Source organism: Saprolegnia parasitica (assembly GCF_000151545.1).
Source record: "Saprolegnia parasitica CBS 223.65 unplaced genomic scaffold supercont2.7, whole genome shotgun sequence".
Taxonomy (NCBI): Eukaryota; Oomycota; class Saprolegniomycetes; order Saprolegniales; family Saprolegniaceae; genus Saprolegnia; species Saprolegnia parasitica.
In genome coordinates this window covers 269,306-287,794 of record NW_012156401.1, presented here as the reverse complement: position 1 = coordinate 287,794, position 18,489 = coordinate 269,306, and the positions used below count along the sequence as shown (strand labels likewise).

Below are 18,489 nucleotides of genomic sequence, written 5' to 3'. Positions count from 1 at the left end.
TCGGCGACAACGGCGGAAACCAATTCTTTAGATTTGGTCGCAACGTGCGTCATGGACCCCGGGGCACACAGCTGGCACCCCACGATATAAATTCGGCAAATGCCATGTGCAACATGGCGCCAGCGCGCACGTCAGCGCGAAATCCCGATACCGTACGCCTCGCCGAGGAAGCGAGATCCCGTGTAGTGCAGTAGTAATGCGAGGTCGAGTGCACCAAATGTAAGCTCCACCCCGGGGTACATGGTCCTTTGAGACGAAGGTGGCAGGAATGCATATTCGAAAGACCGTGCGCACGATTTTCCCATCGTCCTGGCATGACAGCTCACATGATGTACGCGTGGTCGCTATCCAGACGACGTGCATTCACTACGCTAGGAGCTATTGTGTGCAGGCGCCAAGCGCATGGACCTTGGCTCGCAGGGAGCACGGTGACGTGATGGCGGTTTTTATATTCGGCAGAATTGACCCAAGTGCGCGGGTGCTGTAGACGAAACAACTGCGTTAGCACGCGTACTACCGACACGATCCCAGTCTGTCCATCGCCGCCATGCTGTCCTATCTACCCGGCGCCATCAAGTGCGGAAAGGCGCCCAACCTCTAAAACGCGAAATTGTACCCCGGGGTGCGGCCGCGTCTGCGTATCTCTGGGCCTTCTCACCCTGCTCTGGTTGTGGTCTAAATACCAAGTAGTATTACAATCCTGTTGGTCTATCGAAAAGTCTCCTAAAACTAGCGTGCGTACATCGCAATGTGGCTCATGGCGGCCTTGACCTTGGCGACGAGGAGGCCAATGTACGAGGGTCGATAGAAGCGGACGCCGTCGCGCTCGACGAAGAGCGTCATGTTGGCCTGCGTGTAGAACGTATCGTAGATTTCAGCGAGGCGGCTTCGGACTTGCGCTGGAGTGGCGTCGATAGCACCGAGGTCGTCCAAGCACGCTTGAAGGATCTCGGCCATGTTCGAGTACGGCCAGAGCTCGCGCCACATGGCCAGCGTCCACATTTCCTCAACAAAACGCAGCGTGGCTTCGAGGTGGTGGCGCAGCACAGCGTCGCCACGCATGGCGCTCGCGCGATGCGGCTGGCGCAAATACGCAATGTGCTGAATGAGGTCGACGGCGCCACAGAATTCGACGGCCGCGAGCCGCGACTCGAACGCGAGCGTGGTGTGGTGCTTGGTGGGCGCGTCGTCGCTGGACGTCGTGCCCAGCCACACCTCTCGCTTGCCATGTAGCTTCGTCCAGAGATCGCTAGTCGACATGCGCTGCTGCTCGCCGTCGTGGCCCGTGGTCGTAATCGAGCCGTCGTCGATGCGCACAAGGAGCGTCGCGTGGTTCGCATGGCCCGTGAGCTTGTCCATGAGGGTCGGGTCCTTCACGACGCCAAACTCGCATGCGACGCCGCTTCTGGCGCTGTCCTCGAGCTCAAAGTAGCTCCGGCTGCTGTCGTCGAGGATGCTGTTGAGGCGCATGAGGTGGACCGACATGGCTGCAAATCGGGAAATGTTACAACCAGTATCCTTCTCGAAGTTGGCCCCATCGAAAGTGCGGTTTCTCCTGCGAAATTCGAAATTCGTGCCAATCCCGACAGACAAATCCTTGGCGTCGAAAGGATGCCCCTTGTTTGCAAGGAATTGCAGACGATATTGGCTCAAAATATGAACGCTCCATGCTGTAAGAAGGGAATGTTTCCTTTCAGTCGCCCATGGCAAGTCGAGGCAACTCTCTCACCAACGGACATTCTTGAAGTGCTGGCCTACCCGATCTCGTTGCCATCGTCCTTGGAGGCGACAAGAAAGCTCAACGCTCCCGCATTCAGCTACTAGTACCGGTTGACAAGTCGTCGTCATGTTGTGCACAATAATATTGTCTTTTGGTCCACTATTGGCGTGGCAAATTACACCTTTAAATATCGAGCTACCCTTGTACTACATGTAAAAGGCGAGGTGGGTCTGGAGCGCCTTGACCTTGGCGACGAGAAGCGCTACGTACGAGGCGCGGTAGTACCGGACGCCGTCCTTCTCCATAAAAAAGTTGATCGCTGCGTGGCCGTAAAACTGTTCATGGACCTCGGCCAGCGTCGCATTGATCTCGCGGACGCGGTGGATGCTCGTCGCATCCGGGAGCGCGGCCAGGACGCTCCGCAGCGCGCTCAGTACGTTGGAGTAGGGCCACAGTTCGCGCCACATGGCGAGCGTCCACATCTCTTCGGCGAACGCAAGCGTCAAGCGCGTGTACTTGAGCATGCTCCCGTCATGGTTGAGCGACTCGGCGAGGTACCGCGGCTCGCGGAGGTGCTCAATGTGCTGGATGAGCCCAACGCAGCCGCAAAACTCGACCGCCGAAATGCGGTCGCTAAACGCGAGTGTTGCGTGGTCGTGGCCCTGGCGCGTCGCGACGCGGACGCTGCGCCGGCCCTGCAAGTGCACGTCCGTGCAGCCTTGCGCGATCGCAATGTCGGTCGTCGCGCCCTGCGCCGTGATCGTAATCGTGCCCACGTCAATGCGCACGAAGAGCTCGGCCTTGTTCTTGCTCGACGCCGCCGACTTGAGCTTCATCTTGTCCATTAGATCGGGGTCCTTGACGACCGTAAAGGTGGTCGCGATACCGCTGGCCGTGGACGGCGCCTTGCCGCGGACCTCAAAGTACGTGTCGTCGAGGACGCTATGGAGCTTGAGGAGCTGCGACGATGACATGGGCGAGGCGAAGCGAGTTGAGTTGTGGCTCAGCAGCGTTCAAGGCGATTTGTTGATGCGAAGTTCGAAGCTGATGTGGGCTTTGATTTCTCACGGTGGGTTTTACAATCGATATACTGTTGTATTGTATTGGACCCATGTGGTGCGAAACTCGTGTGAATTTGTACCCATCGCGCCTCGAATCCGAGCAAGCGATGGAGAAGCTGATGCTGGTTGTGACGAGCTCGACAAAGCCTTCATATCACGTCTGCGAGCTACGTAGTGCATACAACCTAATGCACGCATCACCAGCGTGTGAGCGCCATGTCCTGTCGACACGACAAAGTGCCAGACTGAAGCACACACCAGGACCGGCGCTGCACACCTCGCAGGTGTTGAACGAGACAGGTTTGTTGCCTGCGGTATATTACTGCCCTCCTTCTCCGAAACCCATGCAACTCAGAACTCTGGCAGCGTGAGAAGGTCAACTTTGCGATGGATGGAAGCTGTGGCGGGGAGCGGTGACCTGAGATGGTTGACGGTCATGTTCAACGTATCCCAGCAATTGCCTGAGCCGTGGGCAGGCCACGTATGTTGGCGTCAATGACCCGCTAAAAACGGGCGCGTTACACGTCTCGAAGTTCGAAGATGACGCGGATGTCGGGCTGAATTTTCGACATCGCCAGCACTCTGTTTGCAGAGTGATGGTTGCGATCTTTCACTCTTTTTCTTTCGAGGCGCCAAAGGCCGAGACATTATTGCTTCTTTCAATGCGCACAACGAAGAAAGGCGACCGAGCGTCTGTAGACGCCACATAATGAGGATGCAGCTAAAACCATCTCACATCAAAAAACCGCCCAGATTTCGCTACCACGGTGCCCTTGTTTTGTTTTGGCGATCCTACTACCTCTGCATATTTTGCCAACGTACGTGCGTCCTAGCATTTAATAACCAAAATAATTGGCAGCTTGGCGCATCGCTGTCCAACACGGCGGCGAGCCATGTCCACTGCTGGGACTCTACAACAGGCCTGAAGAAGCCCCAATGCATAGCCACGACCTGTTGATACAGTGGGCAGCACCATTCATGCAGCAAGTAGCATGCTCTCTTCACATTGATTCAGCAGACTACGAAAAGCAAGAAACGTCATCACCAGTGCCAATCGAGGGCAGTGGCCTTTTTACTGCGAGAAGACCAGCCTTCTTCGCAGCTTTCTGCACACCACCCATTGGCCTCGAGGTGTACCCTGTGGATTCACTATAGAGCACGGCGCTATAGGTCGCCAAGTTCAGGACGACGAGGAGCCACAACATAAATTGGCGAGCTTGATTCCTCTGTCAAAAAACTCGACAGGAACAACGTACGGGCGCAGGAACCATCGGTTGGCGACCACGGGACGGACTGCACTGTACGCAGCTATGACCCTTGACGCAGCGCACGCCCACGCGCCAACCCCTGCAAACGTGGCAGTCTCACTCCGTTCGTGATGCATGAACACAGTCGCACGTGGACTGCACGAGACACGATTATTCAACTGCATGTCGATGCACAATATCGTCCAATGTAACAGTATTATTTATTAATTGATAGAGCTGTAGCGGTGGCGTGTGGGCTGCTTGCGTCGGAGCACAGCGACAAGTGCTAGTAGAAGAACCGCGAATGCTGCCATGCCCACGAGGCTCAGCACGGCTGTATGTGGTACCGAAACCCCGTAGAAACTCGTGGTCGCCGACGACGGGAGGAACCAGCCCGCGTTGGCCGGGCCCACCGAGACAAAGATGGCTTCGCGGGGCGGCGTCGCCAGCGGCACAAACGTCTGGTACGTGTTGATCAGTGCGATTTCGACCCGTGGGCCGCTCAAAAGGCCCGTCTTGCCGCGCGGTAGCGTTGAGGGCGTCTCGTTAAAGTACTCGATGTGGCCGCGACCAATGCCGGAAACATCGAGCACGTCGACGACCTGCACGATGGCCTTGCCCGAGCCGAGCACGGACGCGTGTGCTCGGAGGCAGACCCAGGACCCGGCGTTGATGTTGCCGACGCCGACAATATCGACCTTGCTCTTGCCGCACTTGCCGTACGGGTAATAGTTGATGGAGCCGGAGCCGAGAATATGGCTGGCCATGTCTGCGACCGCGTACTTGCCGTGGACAAAGATCGAGCCTTGGCCGCCGACCGTCGACTCGACCGAGTCGACAAACGCCTCCGCGGCCTCGACGACGACCGACCCGATGCCAAAGACGTTGAGATCCAAAGTGTTTCCCAGCGTCAAGTGCGGTACCGTGTACTGAATGTTGCCCGAGCCATACGCGTTGAGCGTAAGGCCTTTCACAGCGACGGGCCCCGTCGACTCGATCCAGACGTTCTCGTTGCCGTACGCTGCAATGTCGATGGCCTCCGCGGATGCATCGTCCAGCAGCGTGCCATGGCCCAGGATCGTTTGCGCCGACGTCGAGACGGACCGGACCGGGCTGTTCAGGATGATGTGCACGAGCAGCGTGCCCTGGACCCGCGTCGACGTGTCGCGCACGCTGAGCTTCAGAATCGGATCGTCTTTGGACACTTGCATTTTCCAGTCGTGGATCGTCGACGTGTACGTGCCATTGACGACATGCACCGTGATCAAGTCGATAAGGTCGCTTGCGTTGCTGCGCAGGACGACCTCGGCCGCCGGCGTTGAGAGGCTCGGGTTGCTGCGGCGCGTGATGAAGACGCGGCCTGGCAGGCTCAGCTGCAGGCCGACGAGGCCATCCACCTCGGTTGTGTTCCACGTCCGCTGGAAGAGCGACGGGGGCATGATCGTGTCGTCCGCCATGGCCGATGAAGCAAAAATACTGGCACTTCGCAGTTGCGATCGCCTCGCCGGCAGGTGATTGGCTGGATCGCAAAATGCGTGGGAAATGCGTCGCGTACTTGGTGTTTGTATGCCACCTCGCGTGCGATGTGCAAAATACACGCGTGAGAAATACGTGGTTGTGTTCCGTGGCTGCGTTGGTCACGGCCGCGGGTCGCATCCACTTGGGCAGAAGCGTCTCGTTCGGGGACGTAGAACGAACCCATGGAGTCTCGTGCATCTTTTCTGCCTGTCAAATGTATAGCCCGATGCTTTGGAGCCAGCGCCAGAGAAGGAGACGAGATTCCAAGGTTGCAAGTGCGTCGGAGGAGCTCGTTGTTTCAACTACCATACCCTCGCCGTCGTCGTACACACTGCTGGACGCTGGGATCTTTTGAGATGTCCAGCGCCACCGCCTGTTTGAAGCATGTGAAAAATGCAGTTTCCCACATGAAAGGCAATCTCAATACGAGGAATCCATTGATTGACATTCAAGTTTGCATGCGCCGGGATATGCGAGCGTGCTGGGCCCGCGAACTGGCACGGCTCGCAACGACGACCTACTACAGTACCACGCTGCTGGTAACCGACTCGACGAGGACGAGGACGACCTCTGTACACGCACAAGAGCGACGTCGGTCTCCCTGTGCGCGTCGCCATGGGTCCGACACGAAGCTTTTACCACTGTACTGGGTGCCTCCAGCGCACTACTAGGTGCAAAGTAAGAGTAGCATCGTCACATCATCGATGAAGTGCTCTTCTTCAAGCGCGTCTGGTGGCTTGCCCATTGAGGCTTGGGTGACCGCGCCGACTTCGAATCCGGGTTTTTCTACGACTATCGAACTTCGAAGTCATTGGTCCCTCGCAGCACCAAAAATCGCAGTGGGCATATTGCAACACGAGCATTCACCTCCATGCAGCGGGCCGCCGAGAAGGGCCGCGTCGAGAAGAAGGGCCGGTTCACGATCATCGACCTGCCATCGGACGTCCCTAGCCCAAGCGCCGCCTTTGGCCACGTACGTAGCTGCACCTCTTCCGTATGCGGTGCCAGCAGCGGCTAGGACACGCCGACGTCGTCAAGCAACGACGACGCCTTTGACGCGGATGCACCGCTGCAAAAGACGTACGCTACGCGCCCTTGCATAGGCGCAAACATGAACGACGGCGTAGGCGCGTGAAGCAGAAGGGCCGCTTCACGATCATCGACTTGAACCCGACAACGCCATCGCCCGAGCGCAACGCGCACAAGGTACCCACTGAATGGACACAAAGGTCAGACAGATATCCATCCTGACATAGACCTTTGAAGACGAAAGCGACACCGTGCCCGAGGCCAAGCCACGCGCTCCTCTGTCGACGCCTCTCCCGTTGGCCATCGACCCGAGCCTGGTGCCGGCCACGCACGCACCTTCATGCTGCCACCACCGCGCATCGCTTGTGCACAATCATCCCCATACCTTTTCGCCGCTGTGCACGCTGCCCTTTCCGAACGAAAGCAACTCGCAAGTCGTTCTCAACAGTCCCGTCGTCGTACTGCCGCTGGCGCAGTACCAGCAGCAGCTGGCGCTCCTTACGACGCTGCAACAAGAGAACCGCGAACTGCACACCATCACGGCCACGCTCCAAGACCAACAGCGCCAGCTCTTTGAGCTCCTTCGCTCCTTTCAAAAGGTGTCGCCGCCCTCGCCCATGCCCTAATGTAAATTGACGTCGATCCAGTTTCTTGTGTCTTATGCTTGTCTGGAACTACCTTATAGGAAATCGTCCACAGCGTCCAAGGGAATTCGTGTTCCTTTGACAGCGTCCCACGCTGCATCAAGGTGCATGTCACCAGAGTGGGAGTCGCATAGCAGAACTCATTCCCAGAACGCATTGGTTCGGTGGATCATCATCATCATAAGCTCCGTCAGTGTCAAAAGGGGGGTATATTTTTAGGGTTTATAAATGGGGAAAACGGTAATGACGTGGCAAACCGTGCACGCGCAGCAAGGACGCTTAAGCCTGGTTGGGGCCAAACGACGAGTAGTCCGTGTGGTTGGGCAGGACGTACTGCGTAAAGTTGGCGCGGAACTCGGTCGCGAGCTTCTTGGCCATGACCTTGTACTGCGCCTTGTCGGCCCACGCGAGCGCCGGGTTGAGCATCTCGGCGGGCACGCCCTCGACCGACGTCGGGACGGCGACGGCAAAGATCGGGTCGACTTCAAACTTGGCGTCCTCGATCGAGCCGTCGAGGATCGCGTCAATGCACTTGCGCGTGTACTTGAGCGACATGCGCGAGCCGACGCCGTACGCGCCGCCCGTCCAGCCCGTGTTGACGAGGTAGACGCGCGTGCCGTGGGCCTCAATCTTCTTCTTGAGCAGGTCGGCGTACACAATCGGGTGCTGCGTCATAAAGGCCGCGCCAAAGCACGCCGAGAACGTGGCCTGGGGCTCGGTAATGCCGCGCTCGGTGCCCGCGACCTTGGCCGTGTAGCCCGAGAGGAAGTGGTACTGAGCCTGGCCCGGCGTCAGCTTCGAGACGGGGGGGAGACACCGTACGCGTCGCACGTCAAAAAGATGACGACCGCCGGGTGGCCGCCGGCCGACGTCGGCTCGTGGTTGCTAATGTGGTAGAGCGGGTACGAGACGCGACCGTTCTCCGTCTTCTCAATGTTGTAATAGTCCGGGACCTTCTGGCCGTCGAGCCAGACGTTCTCCAGCATCGCGTCCCGGCGAATGGCCGCGTAAATCTCGGGCTCGTTGGCGGCGCTGAGGTTGATCGTCTTGGCGTAGCAGCCGCCTTCAAAGTTGAAGATACCGGCGTCGTCCCAGCCGTGCTCGTCGTCGCCAATGAGCGCGCGCTTCGGGTCGGCCGACAAGGTCGTCTTGCCCGTGCCCGAGAGGCCGAAAAAGATGGCTGTGTCGCCCTTCGGGCCCTTGTTGGCCGACGCGTGCATGGGCATGATACCCTTGAGCGGGAGGTAGTAGTTCATCATGGAGAAGATACCCTTCTTCATCTCGCCGCCGTAAAAGGTGCCGCCAATGACCGCCATCTTCTTCTCAATGTTGAAGATGACAAACACCTCCGACTTGAGGCCGTGCGCCTTCCAGTCCTCGTCGACAATGTTGCACGCGTTTACAATCGTGAAGTCGGCGGCAAAGCCCGAGCCGGGCGCCACGTCCTTGTACTCGGGGCGCATGAACATGTTGGTCACGAAGTGGTGCTGCCACGCGAGCTCCGTGATGATGCGCACCTTGAGGCGCGAGTTCTCGTTGGCACCGCAGTAGCCATCAAAGACGTACATCTTCTCGGCCTTGGAAAAGTGCGCCGTCGCCTTGGCGTACAAGGTGTCGAAAACGGCCGCCGTCGTCGGCTGGTTGACCTTGCCCCAGTCCACGTGCTGGGCCGAGGGCTCCTGGCGCACAATGAACTTGTCGTTGGGCGAGCGACCGGTAAACTTGCCCGTGTCGACCGCGAACGTGCCGTTGGCCGTGAAGACGCCTTCCTTGTAGCGCTCCTCGTGCTCGGCGATCTGGTCGTACGTCATGTTGTGGAACACCGTGCACTTGGCGTCGATGCCGAGCTCGTTGAGGCCAAGGGCCGACGTCGTCGTCTGGTGGGTCGCCATGTTGCTGCTGCTGTCGAGCTGGAAGATTGCACAATGAGCTTCGTAGCGCGGGCCGAGCCGCCGCCATATTGAAGTTGCTCGACCACGCCCGAGGTCGCGTGTGATTCGCCACTCTTGGCCAATCCAAATCGTCCATCAAGCAACAGCCAATCCGCGCACGTCGTGTCACTTTGCCCTTGGCGTCACGTGGACGATTTGACGCGAGGTATACAAACATCAAGTGCCAACGGCATGTTCGACGGTGGCTTTCGAGTGGGCATTGCGTGACGCGCGCGTGTCATCGAACCGCTACAGCGCCCAGCGCGCGCGTTCATTGGCCCTGCGCTTGGGTGCTTATCGCAGGCATGGCTTTCTTATTCCGCATAGCCCTCGTGGCAGCACCGGAGCGCCGATCGTTGAGGGCAATGTCAAGTCGACGGAACGACGAAACAAAGAGATTCACTGGCGCGCCCCCGTGCTGGAGGCTTCGGTCGCCCCGTCACCGCGTCTTTGCGAGCATAGCACTACTAGGGATGGAAGAGGAAACCAACGAGCTCAGAGCGCCGGCGACGCGGAACCTGCGCGCCGGTATCTTTGCCGCCGACGATCCTCGCGCCGGTGGCCACATAAAACCGGCAGATGCCACGCGGGCGTGTTGCGTATACGAAATGGCGATCTTGGGGCGGCCACGACCGGCTGCGATTGGTGCGATCTTGGCGGATCCCACTTGTGACGAAACAAGGTGCGTGCGCTCCCAGGCCCACGCCTTTCCGAGGTTCAAGCTGCGATCACCTCGACCGCGTGAGTCATTTCTCGCTGCCTCTACCCTCGCGACTCGACTCCATCCTCCGTTGTGGCGTCGGGTATTAAATGGCGTGGACAACGATGGCAACATCGTTTGAGGCTCGTCTTGCCGCGCATAGATGCTGCCTTGCAATGCAAAATCCTCCTGATGCAAGGCTACTTCAACATGGCGCCACGTTCAGGCCGAGGTCGAGCATGTCTTTGGCGCCAATGCACGACAAAGTATCTTGGTCCGAGCAGGATCGACCTGCGCTTCCATCTCCCAAGCGCCTCCCACAAGTGAGCCAGAGTGGTGGTCGCTCTGTTGGGTCCATTGCACTTCGTGCAGTCAGCGATGTCCTCAGCATCCTTGCGACACGAAGACCAATAGCTCCACGCGCACGGAGCTCTCTGGAGTTGCATGGCAGTCTTGTTCAGGCAGTTGCCGCAGTCACGAAGGTTGTTTTCGCGCAAGCCAGCGTGCGTCGCCACCCATATTTGCGTGTCACCGAGGATGGATCTTCCCCTCCACCGTGAAAAGTACTCGTGTGCCTTACCGGGGCTAACGCGCAAGGTAGCGCGCCGTAATGCAGCTGTCGATGCCAAGGCACGAGCGTTGGTGGAGGGCTCCTTTGTCAGACTTTGTGGAGCCGATGCATGCGGACGAGCGTCGCTGCCTTGATGCCCGGCGATCGTCGACATGCGCATCTCGCGACGCAAGCAAACTGGCTGCGATGCACAGCAAATGACGAGCATGTAATATTAGGCATAGTAGAAACCCCAAGCAAGCAGCTCTGCTGCAGCCAAGAAGTGAAAATGGTTGCAGCCCGCCGCCGTACCAAGAGCGACGCAAGAAACAGGGTCGCCGTATCATAGATAGACAGATACACAGTCTACGGGGATCGCGTATGACTCGGCAACCATTCCACCGGCACCTTGCAAGTAGTTTTGAGTAGTTTTGGAGGTATAATTCCAGCCAGAACCAAGCGGTCCAGCCATGCTAGAGCAATAGCCGGAAGCAAGCGAGTGCATCTTTAGGCTCGCCAAGAGCTGTTGTATCCAGCAGTTAGAGCGCTTGAGGCAGTAGCCACCATATTGGATAGGGTGCGACCGAGCATCTTGGGCGACGCCACCGGTCGTCCAAGGTGCTGGCTGGTGGGATCTCTTTCGACCTTTGTGTACTGCGCCGCCGTCGAGGGACGGAGCTGGGTCGAATCGTCAAGTATGCTTGCTGCAGGTTCCCGAGTGATCCGCACATACGTGCACATCTCGGCTGCAAGGACGCTGTCGCCGTGACGCTGTTGCCGTGGGCGACTCGTCGGTCTCGTCGCAAGGCACTGTAGCGTGAGGTCGTCAAGAGAGATCACTAACCACTCCTTGCTATTCTACCCGGTCGGAAGCTTGCACCAAGAACTGTGCGATAGCACCATTGCCGACAATAGACTTCCAGCTCCAGCCAAGAAAATACTGTACCTACGCATGCTCCGAGCGCGACGGAGCAGCCTGGGACCACGAGGCTACCAAGCGCTTTGGCTCGCGCATTCATCACGCCCAGCGGTGTCCAAGCGTGTCGTGCTGCACAACGGCTTTGAAAGACGCCGCAAAGCGAAGCGGCTTCACGCGTCGAGAGCTGCTTGGGCCACACGTCCGTTGAGGTCGTGTCCCCGCCGTTCGACGCTCAAGTCCAAAATCTACACCTCAACGCTCAAGGGATCGATATCGTGTGCAGCAAAGGAGAGATGGTCTTGTTGGATAGATATATTAATGTGACATCAAAAAATGCACCAACAATGGCAATCGTCGATTGAGACGTTTACAACTTGTCGTAGAAGCGGTCAAACGGCGGCACTTCCGGGGCGAGACCCTTGCGGACACGCGTCGAGGTGACGAGCTTGCCGGCCATCGACGTGGGGACGAGGGCATCACCCGTGACGATCGAGTAGTGGTCGAACGAGCACTGGGGGAAGGCCTTACCGCCCGTCTTGGCGCGGAGCTCCTCAGTGAAGCCGAACGACTCGTTGACGGGCATGTACGCACGCATCGACATCATGGGCGTACCCGGGCGCTGCTCCTCCGAGAAGACGTGGCCGCGGCGGACCGTGAGCACACCGTAGACACCACCCATGGCGTCCTGCGGGCACTGGATGTCGACGAGGAAGTACGGTTCCATAAGCGCCGGCGTCGAGACGAGCTGGGCGGCGAAGACGACACGGCGGGCCGTGGGCATGATCTGGCCCATACCACGATGGATGGCATCGGCGTGGAGCACGACATCGAGGAGGTTGACACGGAGACCGCGGACGACTTCGTCGCAGAGGACACCCGTCTTGGTGGCCCACTGGAAGCCGCCGAGGACCGATTCGCGGATTTCCTGGAGGTACGACACACCCTTCGTGGCATCCACGAAGATGTTGGGGCCCGTACCATCGGGGCCGTAGCCCCAGATCTTGCGGGCATCCGTCACGTCCCAGCCGTGGTTGTCGGCGAGGTAGCGGGCACGAAGCTTCATATCGTAGCGGGGGCCGACCTCCTCCTTGCCGGAGTCGATCTCCTCGACGAGCTCGTCCGAGAGGTTGGTGGCCGAGCAGAAGAGACGGTTGTGCTTGTTGGGCGACTTGGAGAGGACCGTCATCGACGAGTCCGACGTGACCGTCTCGCGGTACGAGACGACCGGCTCCGAGATCTTGACCGTGGCACCGGCCATGAAGTCTTCCTGGAGATCCTTCAAGCAAATCTCGAGGTGGAGCTCACCGGCACCAGCGATAATGTGCTCGCCCGACTCTTCCGTGAAGCAGAGGACCATCGGGTCCGACTTGGCGAGGCGCTTCATGCCTTCGACGAGCTTGGGGAGATCGGCGGCCGACTTGGGCTCGACAGCGACGCGCACGACGGGCGAGACCGAGAACTTCATGGTGCGGATGGTGTGGCCCGTCTCCGACGTCGTGATCGTACCCGACTTAAGGAGGTACTGGTCGACACCGACGAGACCGCACGTGTTACCGGCCGGGATGTCCGGGACCTGCTCAACGTAGCGGCCCATCATGATGATCGTACGCTGGATGTTCTTGACCCAGAGATCCGTCTTCTTGCCCGGGACGTAGTTGGGGCCAAGCATGCGGACCTTCTGGCCCGTGGCGATCTTACCCGAGAAGACACGGCCGAACGCGTAGAAGCGAGCGCGGTCCGACGAGGTGGGCACCATCTTCGAGACGTACATGACGAGGGGGCCGTTGACGTCGCAGTTGCGGATACCGTTGGCGCACTCATCGTCGAGAGGACCGTCGTAGAGCGTGTCGACACGGTAGCGCTGGGCGACGACGGGCGACGGGAGGTGCACGACAATCATCTCAAGAATGGCATCACCGGCCGGGAGCCACTTCTGCATGACGCGCTTGAGGAGGGGCTTGCCGACAAGCTCCTGCTCCTCGGGCTTGAGCTCAACGCCGACGGCCGTGAGCATCTTGGCGATCTTGGCCTTGCGGTCGTTCATGATGGCGTCGAACATCTTGCAGATCGGCTCCATGATGAACTGGACGAACGCGCGCTTGAGCGTGCCGTTCTCCGACGAGCGCTTCCACTTCTTGGCATCGGCGTCGAAGAACCAGTCGCCCCAGAGCTTCTCCATCATCTTGGACTCCTCAATGCCGAACTTCTGGCCGTAGAGGCGGGCGAACTTCTTGAGGGTGAAACCCCACTGGTGGAGACCCGAACCGAAGGCGACCGTACCCTTCTCGGGGTAGACCTGGACGTCGCCGAGCTTCTCGTCGTTGTACGTGGCAATGATCACGTTGACGTTTTCGATCGAGCGGTTGAAGGCCTGGTAGCACTCCTCCGGCGGGAGCTGGAGTTCGAGGAGGGCGCGATCGACCTTGTTGACCATGAGCACGGGCTTGACGCGCTCACCGATGGCCTGGCGAAGGACCGTCTCGGTCTGGACGCACACACCGTCGATCGAGTCGACGACGACGAGGGCACCATCCGTGACACGGAGGGCAGCCGTGACTTCCGACGAGAAATCGACGTGACCGGGCGAGTCGATCAAGTTGATGAGGTACGAGTTCTCGTTAATCTCGACGTCCGTGGGCGCGCCGTGCTCGACGCCCGAGGCGGCATCGGCGTCGGCGTGGGCCTTGTTGGCAGCGAGGGCCTCACCGGCCGACATGTTGTACTCGAAGAACATCGAGATACCCGTCGACTTGATCGTGATACCACGCTCCTGCTCATCGGCACGCGTGTCCGTGAAGCGGGCGTCACCGGCGTTCTTGGCGGCAATGATACCGGCCTTGGAGACGAGCGAGTCCGTCAAGGTCGACTTACCGTGATCGACGTGGGCAATCACGGACATGTTACGAATGTTCTTCGTGTAGTCCATGATCTCACGCATCTGATTAACCGTGAAGTTCACCTAGACACACATCATAAGCGTCATTTTCCGCATCGTCATGCAGCTGCCATGCGTCCGTCGAGGAAGAGGAAGCGCATGGCCACTTGCAGGATCATCTTGGCGTACCATGTTTGCTGCTTCTTGTGACCGTGAGGCGAAAATGCAAAGTGAGCAGGCTTGGGCCAGCCACGTTCGAATCTCACGGTCCTTTATTAAATTACATACAAAAGCGTAGATAGAGCAGCGCCGACCGGAATTCTATTACAGAAGCAACCCTATTCGCCAGCGCCTTGAGTGGCGCTCAATGGGTGGAGGGCATTTCAATGTGCTTGATGTTCCAGTATCCAGTCTCAGAGGTTTTCGACGTTCAAACCTCTCCGATGCAATAGCCTGCGACAAGACATACGCGCCTGTCGCGGAGCCACGTCCGTTGGGCGCGTCCTTTCTGAAGCCGACGAAACGACGCCGTTGTTGGCGGTGACGAGACGCATCATGCAGCCTCCCAACGCAATCGACGTGCTGGTGAGCTGCATGATTTCAATGTTATGATGATGATGCGCGAGTGTATATGGTGGGTCGAGAGATTCGTTGGCGGAGTGGATAGAATCTAGACAAGCATGTGTCGAAGAGCACCACGTCGGATAGACTCTTCAATAGTGTTGAGCTTGTATGACGGTGTAGAATCGCACGCATTTAGGATTGCTTGCCACTTGATCGACACTCTGGCCATCACCAAGGTGGTCATGACGATGGCATAGGTCGGGGAAATAAGATCGTAGTCTGCAGCTCGCGACGTCATACCCTCGTCCAACGGCATTCTGCTAGTCGCGCACGATTCGATATGCCTCGGTCGTTGCTCTCGCTCGAGTTACAGCTCATCAAGACGAACGTCGTGTTGTCCTTAGGTGCATGGAGTCTCTCCTCACCACGACATAATTGCGTGGGCTCTATGCGCCCGTGATAGCAACGTCCAACGCCGTGTTCATGCACCAAAGGTCAATCAATCGATGGTTCGTTCAATGGACACTGCGGGTTGTCGTCATTATGTCGCCAAAACCTCCGAGACCCCACATCCTGTCAGCGCCGGTGGGCACTGAAGTATGTGTTTTCAGAGGGTTTTCGGGCCCGCAGCAAGGAATCTCATCAAACCAATTATAAAATGGACCAATCACAGGCCAGGGCCGTCCACACTGGCCCACGGAATTCATTGCCGCTTTCTTTATTTCACCTTGGTGTTTGTATTGATTATGATGAAATTGCAATATATTGCCTTTTAATCACCAGACCCAAAACGGTGACTGGCGATCGGATCGGGAAACGCGAAACGCACCCGGTGGCAACGGACGAGGCCGCGGGCCGTGGCCCGTCGACCGCAGCCGCCGACGCTCTTGGTCTTGGCCATGGCCTTTCTAGCCCAGAGTCCCAGCTATTGCGTAGCAGCAATGGTGTGCGTGTGACGCCATGGGATCTATGACGCAGTGGTCCCAGCGACGTACTGCACCGTCTAGACACGCCTGCAGCGAATTGCTGTCGCTCGCCTTTAAGCGAGTTATGGCGGCGCAGGTGCAACAACGTCGGATTGCTGGGCGCGGTGGCTGTATCGACGCGCCTTGCATGGCACGACCAGCGTCGCGTCGTCAGAAATGCTTTTGTTGCAGACTGTCCGAGCAGTGATGGATGATGACCTTCCGCAGAGAGGTGGCAGCAGCATGAGTGGAGCTTAGGTTTGCCTACGAGGGCGAATGCAGGACAGCCTGAGTGATTTGCGACCACCCGCACGGCGTCTGCTTGGGGATATTCTTGGCCGACAATCATTGCATGAGGCCAAGCCCACTATTGACACCCTCCAACATCTGCAGAGCTCCGACGCGTCTCCACGATCCAACACGCCCTGTGCACTGTCTTTGTCCACAAAGGAACGTTGCTGGGATAGCATGGTCCATCATAGTCATAAAACGCTTACAAAATGGTCGACTGGTTGATCTCGACAAGCGTGTCCTCGTACGCTTGCAGCGTGGCTGTCGTTTGCGCCAGATCGCCGCGGCGGTGCATCTTGTCGTCGGCGAGAAGGACGTGGCCGATGCGCTGGGGGCCAGCAAAGAGGTTCTTCTGAAGCACAAACGCCAGCTCCTTGATATGGTGTAAGTGGTACGCGTGGCGGCCCACAAACTTGGTCGTTGGCACGAGCTTGAGCGCGTGATGCACGCCGGTCGCATTCGCGGGGTAGTAAACGCCACTCACAACGTCGCCAATGACGACGAGCGCATACTTGCAGTCCAGCTCGGCGCACATGGCCGCGCAGACCGCGTTAAAGTCGGCCTCGAGGTGGCCAAGCCGGTGCACGGACCGCGTGACCTCCGTGTCCCGATACGTCGCTGCCGAGGCAAAGACTTCGGTGTCACGATAGAAGTCGGCGCCCTCGTCGTTCAAGTCGTTCGGCAGACTGTCGTCGCTGCAGGTCGTCATGGTCATCGACACCTCCCACGGCAGATCGTCGCCGCCGCGGTGCGACGACCGGGTCGTGGCCGACGACGGTGCACGCTGCGACGCGCTCGACGACGACTCGGAGCTGCGGGCGTCTGAGCCGCTCTCGCGCGGCGCGACGGTCTGGCCCTTGTACATGCACGGGCGGCAGACACGCTTGCCATGGACTTTCTCCCGGCATTTCTTGCACAGAAGCTGCTTGCAGAGCACGCAGTGGCGGTACGGCTTGGTCTTGGTGGGGCAGAGATAGCACACGCTGGCGCCAGATGGGAGTGCGTCAACTGCGTTGCCGCGCGGCGAGAGCAAGAGCGAGGCCGAGTGATCCAGTCGCGGCGGCGCGTCGCGGCCAAGGACGCGGTCGAGGAACTTGGTTTTTGGCTTGGCCCCGAGCGTGCCCCGCGCGATGGCACCCGGCAGCAGCGACGAGACAGTCGACGAGTAAGATGCGAACCGAAGACTCTGGACGCGTTCGAGGACTTTGCTCATCGTTGCTTTTGCGAGCGTCTCAAAGAGCAACGCGTGCTTGTCCGCGACGACCGCGACAATGGCGAGGACGACGCCGCCGCCGTCGCCGGCGGTCATGACGAGCCCGAGGACGGTCGGGGCGAGGGCGTCCGTGGCCACGCGCTGGGCGGATGTCACGTGGTACTCGGCGACAGCCGTGAGGCTCGAGACGTGGACGGGCGGCCCCGGCCGGTCCCACACATGGCTCGAGTGCTGGAGAAAGCGGTGCGACCCCGACGGCAGCGACGAGCTCTTGGACGCCCAAGCCGCTTTCTTGACGCGGACGTCGACGCCGTTGACAAACTCGCCGACGTTGCCCGTTGGCCAGTGGCAACACTCGGTCACGTCCTTGACGTCATCCGAGGGCGAGCAAAACACAAGCTGCGCCTCGAGGCTGAGGTCGCCGCTCGGCAACAAGACGCGATGCAGCTCGTCGGACGAGACGTCCATGGCGTGTCGCACGATCACGCGCTGGTAGCGCCGCGGGTACCGAGCGCTCGTCGTGCTCACCGAGATGGGCCCGGCCGTCGTTGTCGTCACGCTCGGGTCGTTGACGGGCGCGTCGATCCAGGCCAAGACGCGCCGCGTGTTGCGCGATGCGAGCTCCATGAGCTGCTTCTGGATGCGCGGAGGGCAGTCGGCACGGAGGTACTCGTCCATCGACATGGCGGTGGGGAGAAAACGCTAGAGTAACAGGAAGAAAGGACGGGAATTCGAGTCGGCCCACCACGCTTTTACCAACGACAGGAAGAATTACAGTACGATTTCCGAGCTAAATCATGCCATAGAGAGAGTTGTCGTACTTGACAGCAAGCGACGCGCCTCGTAGCCGTGCGGATCGATGCCGCAGTCTCGTACATGGGTCATCAAGGTCGCAACGCACGCATGGACGGCGCCATTCCATCCTACTAAAGATCTATCGGCGAATACTATCGTAGAGCGCTGGCTAGCAGTCCTTGACGAGCCATGGAGGCTTGTGCGTATGGGCTTGCTGCTATGGGTGTTGGTCACGGGCCAACGTTGGTCTTGCCGTGGCTTGTTGCCGCCTCTTCGAGGCCCAGCGGGCGACGTACATACCTCGTGCTCTTGCTAGCTTTGGTTCTGGTTGCACTTGCCGCTGTCATCGTCGCTGTCGCCCGTGCCACAGCGGCCCTTGGCTGGCCGGCCAGTGCTGTCGCCTCCATTGCTACTGTCAGAGACAGTCTTGATAAATGTCGCATCTGTCGCAGGACCAGCCGGTTCAG

At 59.0% G+C, this 18,489-nt stretch overlaps 7 protein-coding genes across 7 annotated transcripts; 1 reads left to right on the top strand and 6 right to left on the bottom strand.

The window, feature by feature from the left end:
* Positions 1-673: 673 nt before the first annotated feature.
* On the bottom strand, positions 674-1,488 carry SPRG_02809 (hypothetical protein). Its single transcript, XM_012341396.1, has one exon. It carries the CDS (start codon positions 1,483-1,485, stop codon positions 730-732), a length of 756 nt encoding a protein of 251 aa, XP_012196786.1. The 5' UTR covers positions 1,486-1,488; the 3' UTR covers positions 674-729.
* A 386-nt stretch (positions 1,489-1,874) lies between these two features.
* SPRG_02808 (hypothetical protein) lies at positions 1,875-2,708 on the bottom strand. The gene has a single exon (XM_012341395.1). The coding sequence runs from the start codon at positions 2,692-2,694 to the stop codon at positions 1,927-1,929; it is 768 nt and encodes a 255-aa protein (XP_012196785.1). The 5' UTR covers positions 2,695-2,708; the 3' UTR covers positions 1,875-1,926.
* Positions 2,709-4,314: 1,606 nt separating this feature from the next.
* On the bottom strand, positions 4,315-5,485 carry SPRG_02807 (hypothetical protein; the record flags this gene model as incomplete). Its single annotated transcript, XM_012341394.1, has 2 exons — positions 4,315-4,335; positions 4,376-5,485. The coding sequence occupies 2 exons, from the start codon at positions 5,483-5,485 to the stop codon at positions 4,315-4,317; spliced, it is 1,131 nt and encodes a 376-aa protein (XP_012196784.1).
* Positions 5,486-6,353: 868 nt separating this feature from the next.
* On the top strand, positions 6,354-7,354 carry SPRG_02806 (hypothetical protein). Its single transcript, XM_012341393.1, has 5 exons — positions 6,354-6,519; positions 6,565-6,626; positions 6,674-6,752; positions 6,803-7,202; positions 7,261-7,354. Exons 1-4 carry the CDS (start codon positions 6,418-6,420, stop codon positions 7,199-7,201), a joined length of 642 nt encoding a protein of 213 aa, XP_012196783.1. The 5' UTR covers positions 6,354-6,417; the 3' UTR covers position 7,202; positions 7,261-7,354.
* Positions 7,355-7,498: 144 nt separating this feature from the next.
* SPRG_02805 (phosphoenolpyruvate carboxykinase) lies at positions 7,499-9,111 on the bottom strand (the record flags this gene model as incomplete). The annotated part of the gene is made up of 2 exons (XM_012341392.1): positions 7,499-7,999; positions 8,035-9,111. 2 exons carry the CDS (start codon positions 9,109-9,111, stop codon positions 7,499-7,501), a joined length of 1,578 nt encoding a protein of 525 aa, XP_012196782.1.
* Positions 9,112-11,595: 2,484 nt separating this feature from the next.
* Positions 11,596-14,423, bottom strand: SPRG_02804 (elongation factor 2). Its single transcript, XM_012341391.1, has 2 exons — positions 14,384-14,423; positions 11,596-14,278 (listed from the first exon to the last, which is right to left on the bottom strand). The coding sequence occupies exons 1-2, from the start codon at positions 14,384-14,386 to the stop codon at positions 11,687-11,689; spliced, it is 2,595 nt and encodes an 864-aa protein (XP_012196781.1). The 5' UTR covers positions 14,387-14,423; the 3' UTR covers positions 11,596-11,686.
* A 1,793-nt stretch (positions 14,424-16,216) lies between these two features.
* On the bottom strand, positions 16,217-17,911 carry SPRG_02803 (hypothetical protein; the record flags this gene model as incomplete). Its single annotated transcript, XM_012341390.1, has 1 exon — positions 16,217-17,911. One exon carries the CDS (start codon positions 17,909-17,911, stop codon positions 16,217-16,219), a length of 1,695 nt encoding a protein of 564 aa, XP_012196780.1.
* Positions 17,912-18,489: the final 578 nt, after the last annotated feature.

Excerpts from the sequence above, each read along its gene's own strand:
- SPRG_02809 (XM_012341396.1), bottom strand. The coding sequence starts at position 1,485 with ATGTCGGTCCACCTCATGCGCCTCAACAGCATCCTCGACGACAGCAGC.
- SPRG_02808 (XM_012341395.1), bottom strand. The coding sequence starts at position 2,694 with ATGTCATCGTCGCAGCTCCTCAAGCTCCATAGCGTCCTCGACGACACG.
- SPRG_02806 (XM_012341393.1), top strand. The coding sequence starts at position 6,418 with ATGCAGCGGGCCGCCGAGAAGGGCCGCGTCGAGAAGAAGGGCCGGTTC. Across the intron at positions 6,520-6,564 it reads CAAGCGCCGCCTTTGGCCAC|GACACGCCGACGTCGTCAAG; the intron begins GTACGTAGCTGC and ends AGCAGCGGCTAG. Across the intron at positions 6,753-6,802 it reads CCGAGCGCAACGCGCACAAG|ACCTTTGAAGACGAAAGCGA; the intron begins GTACCCACTGAA and ends ATCCTGACATAG.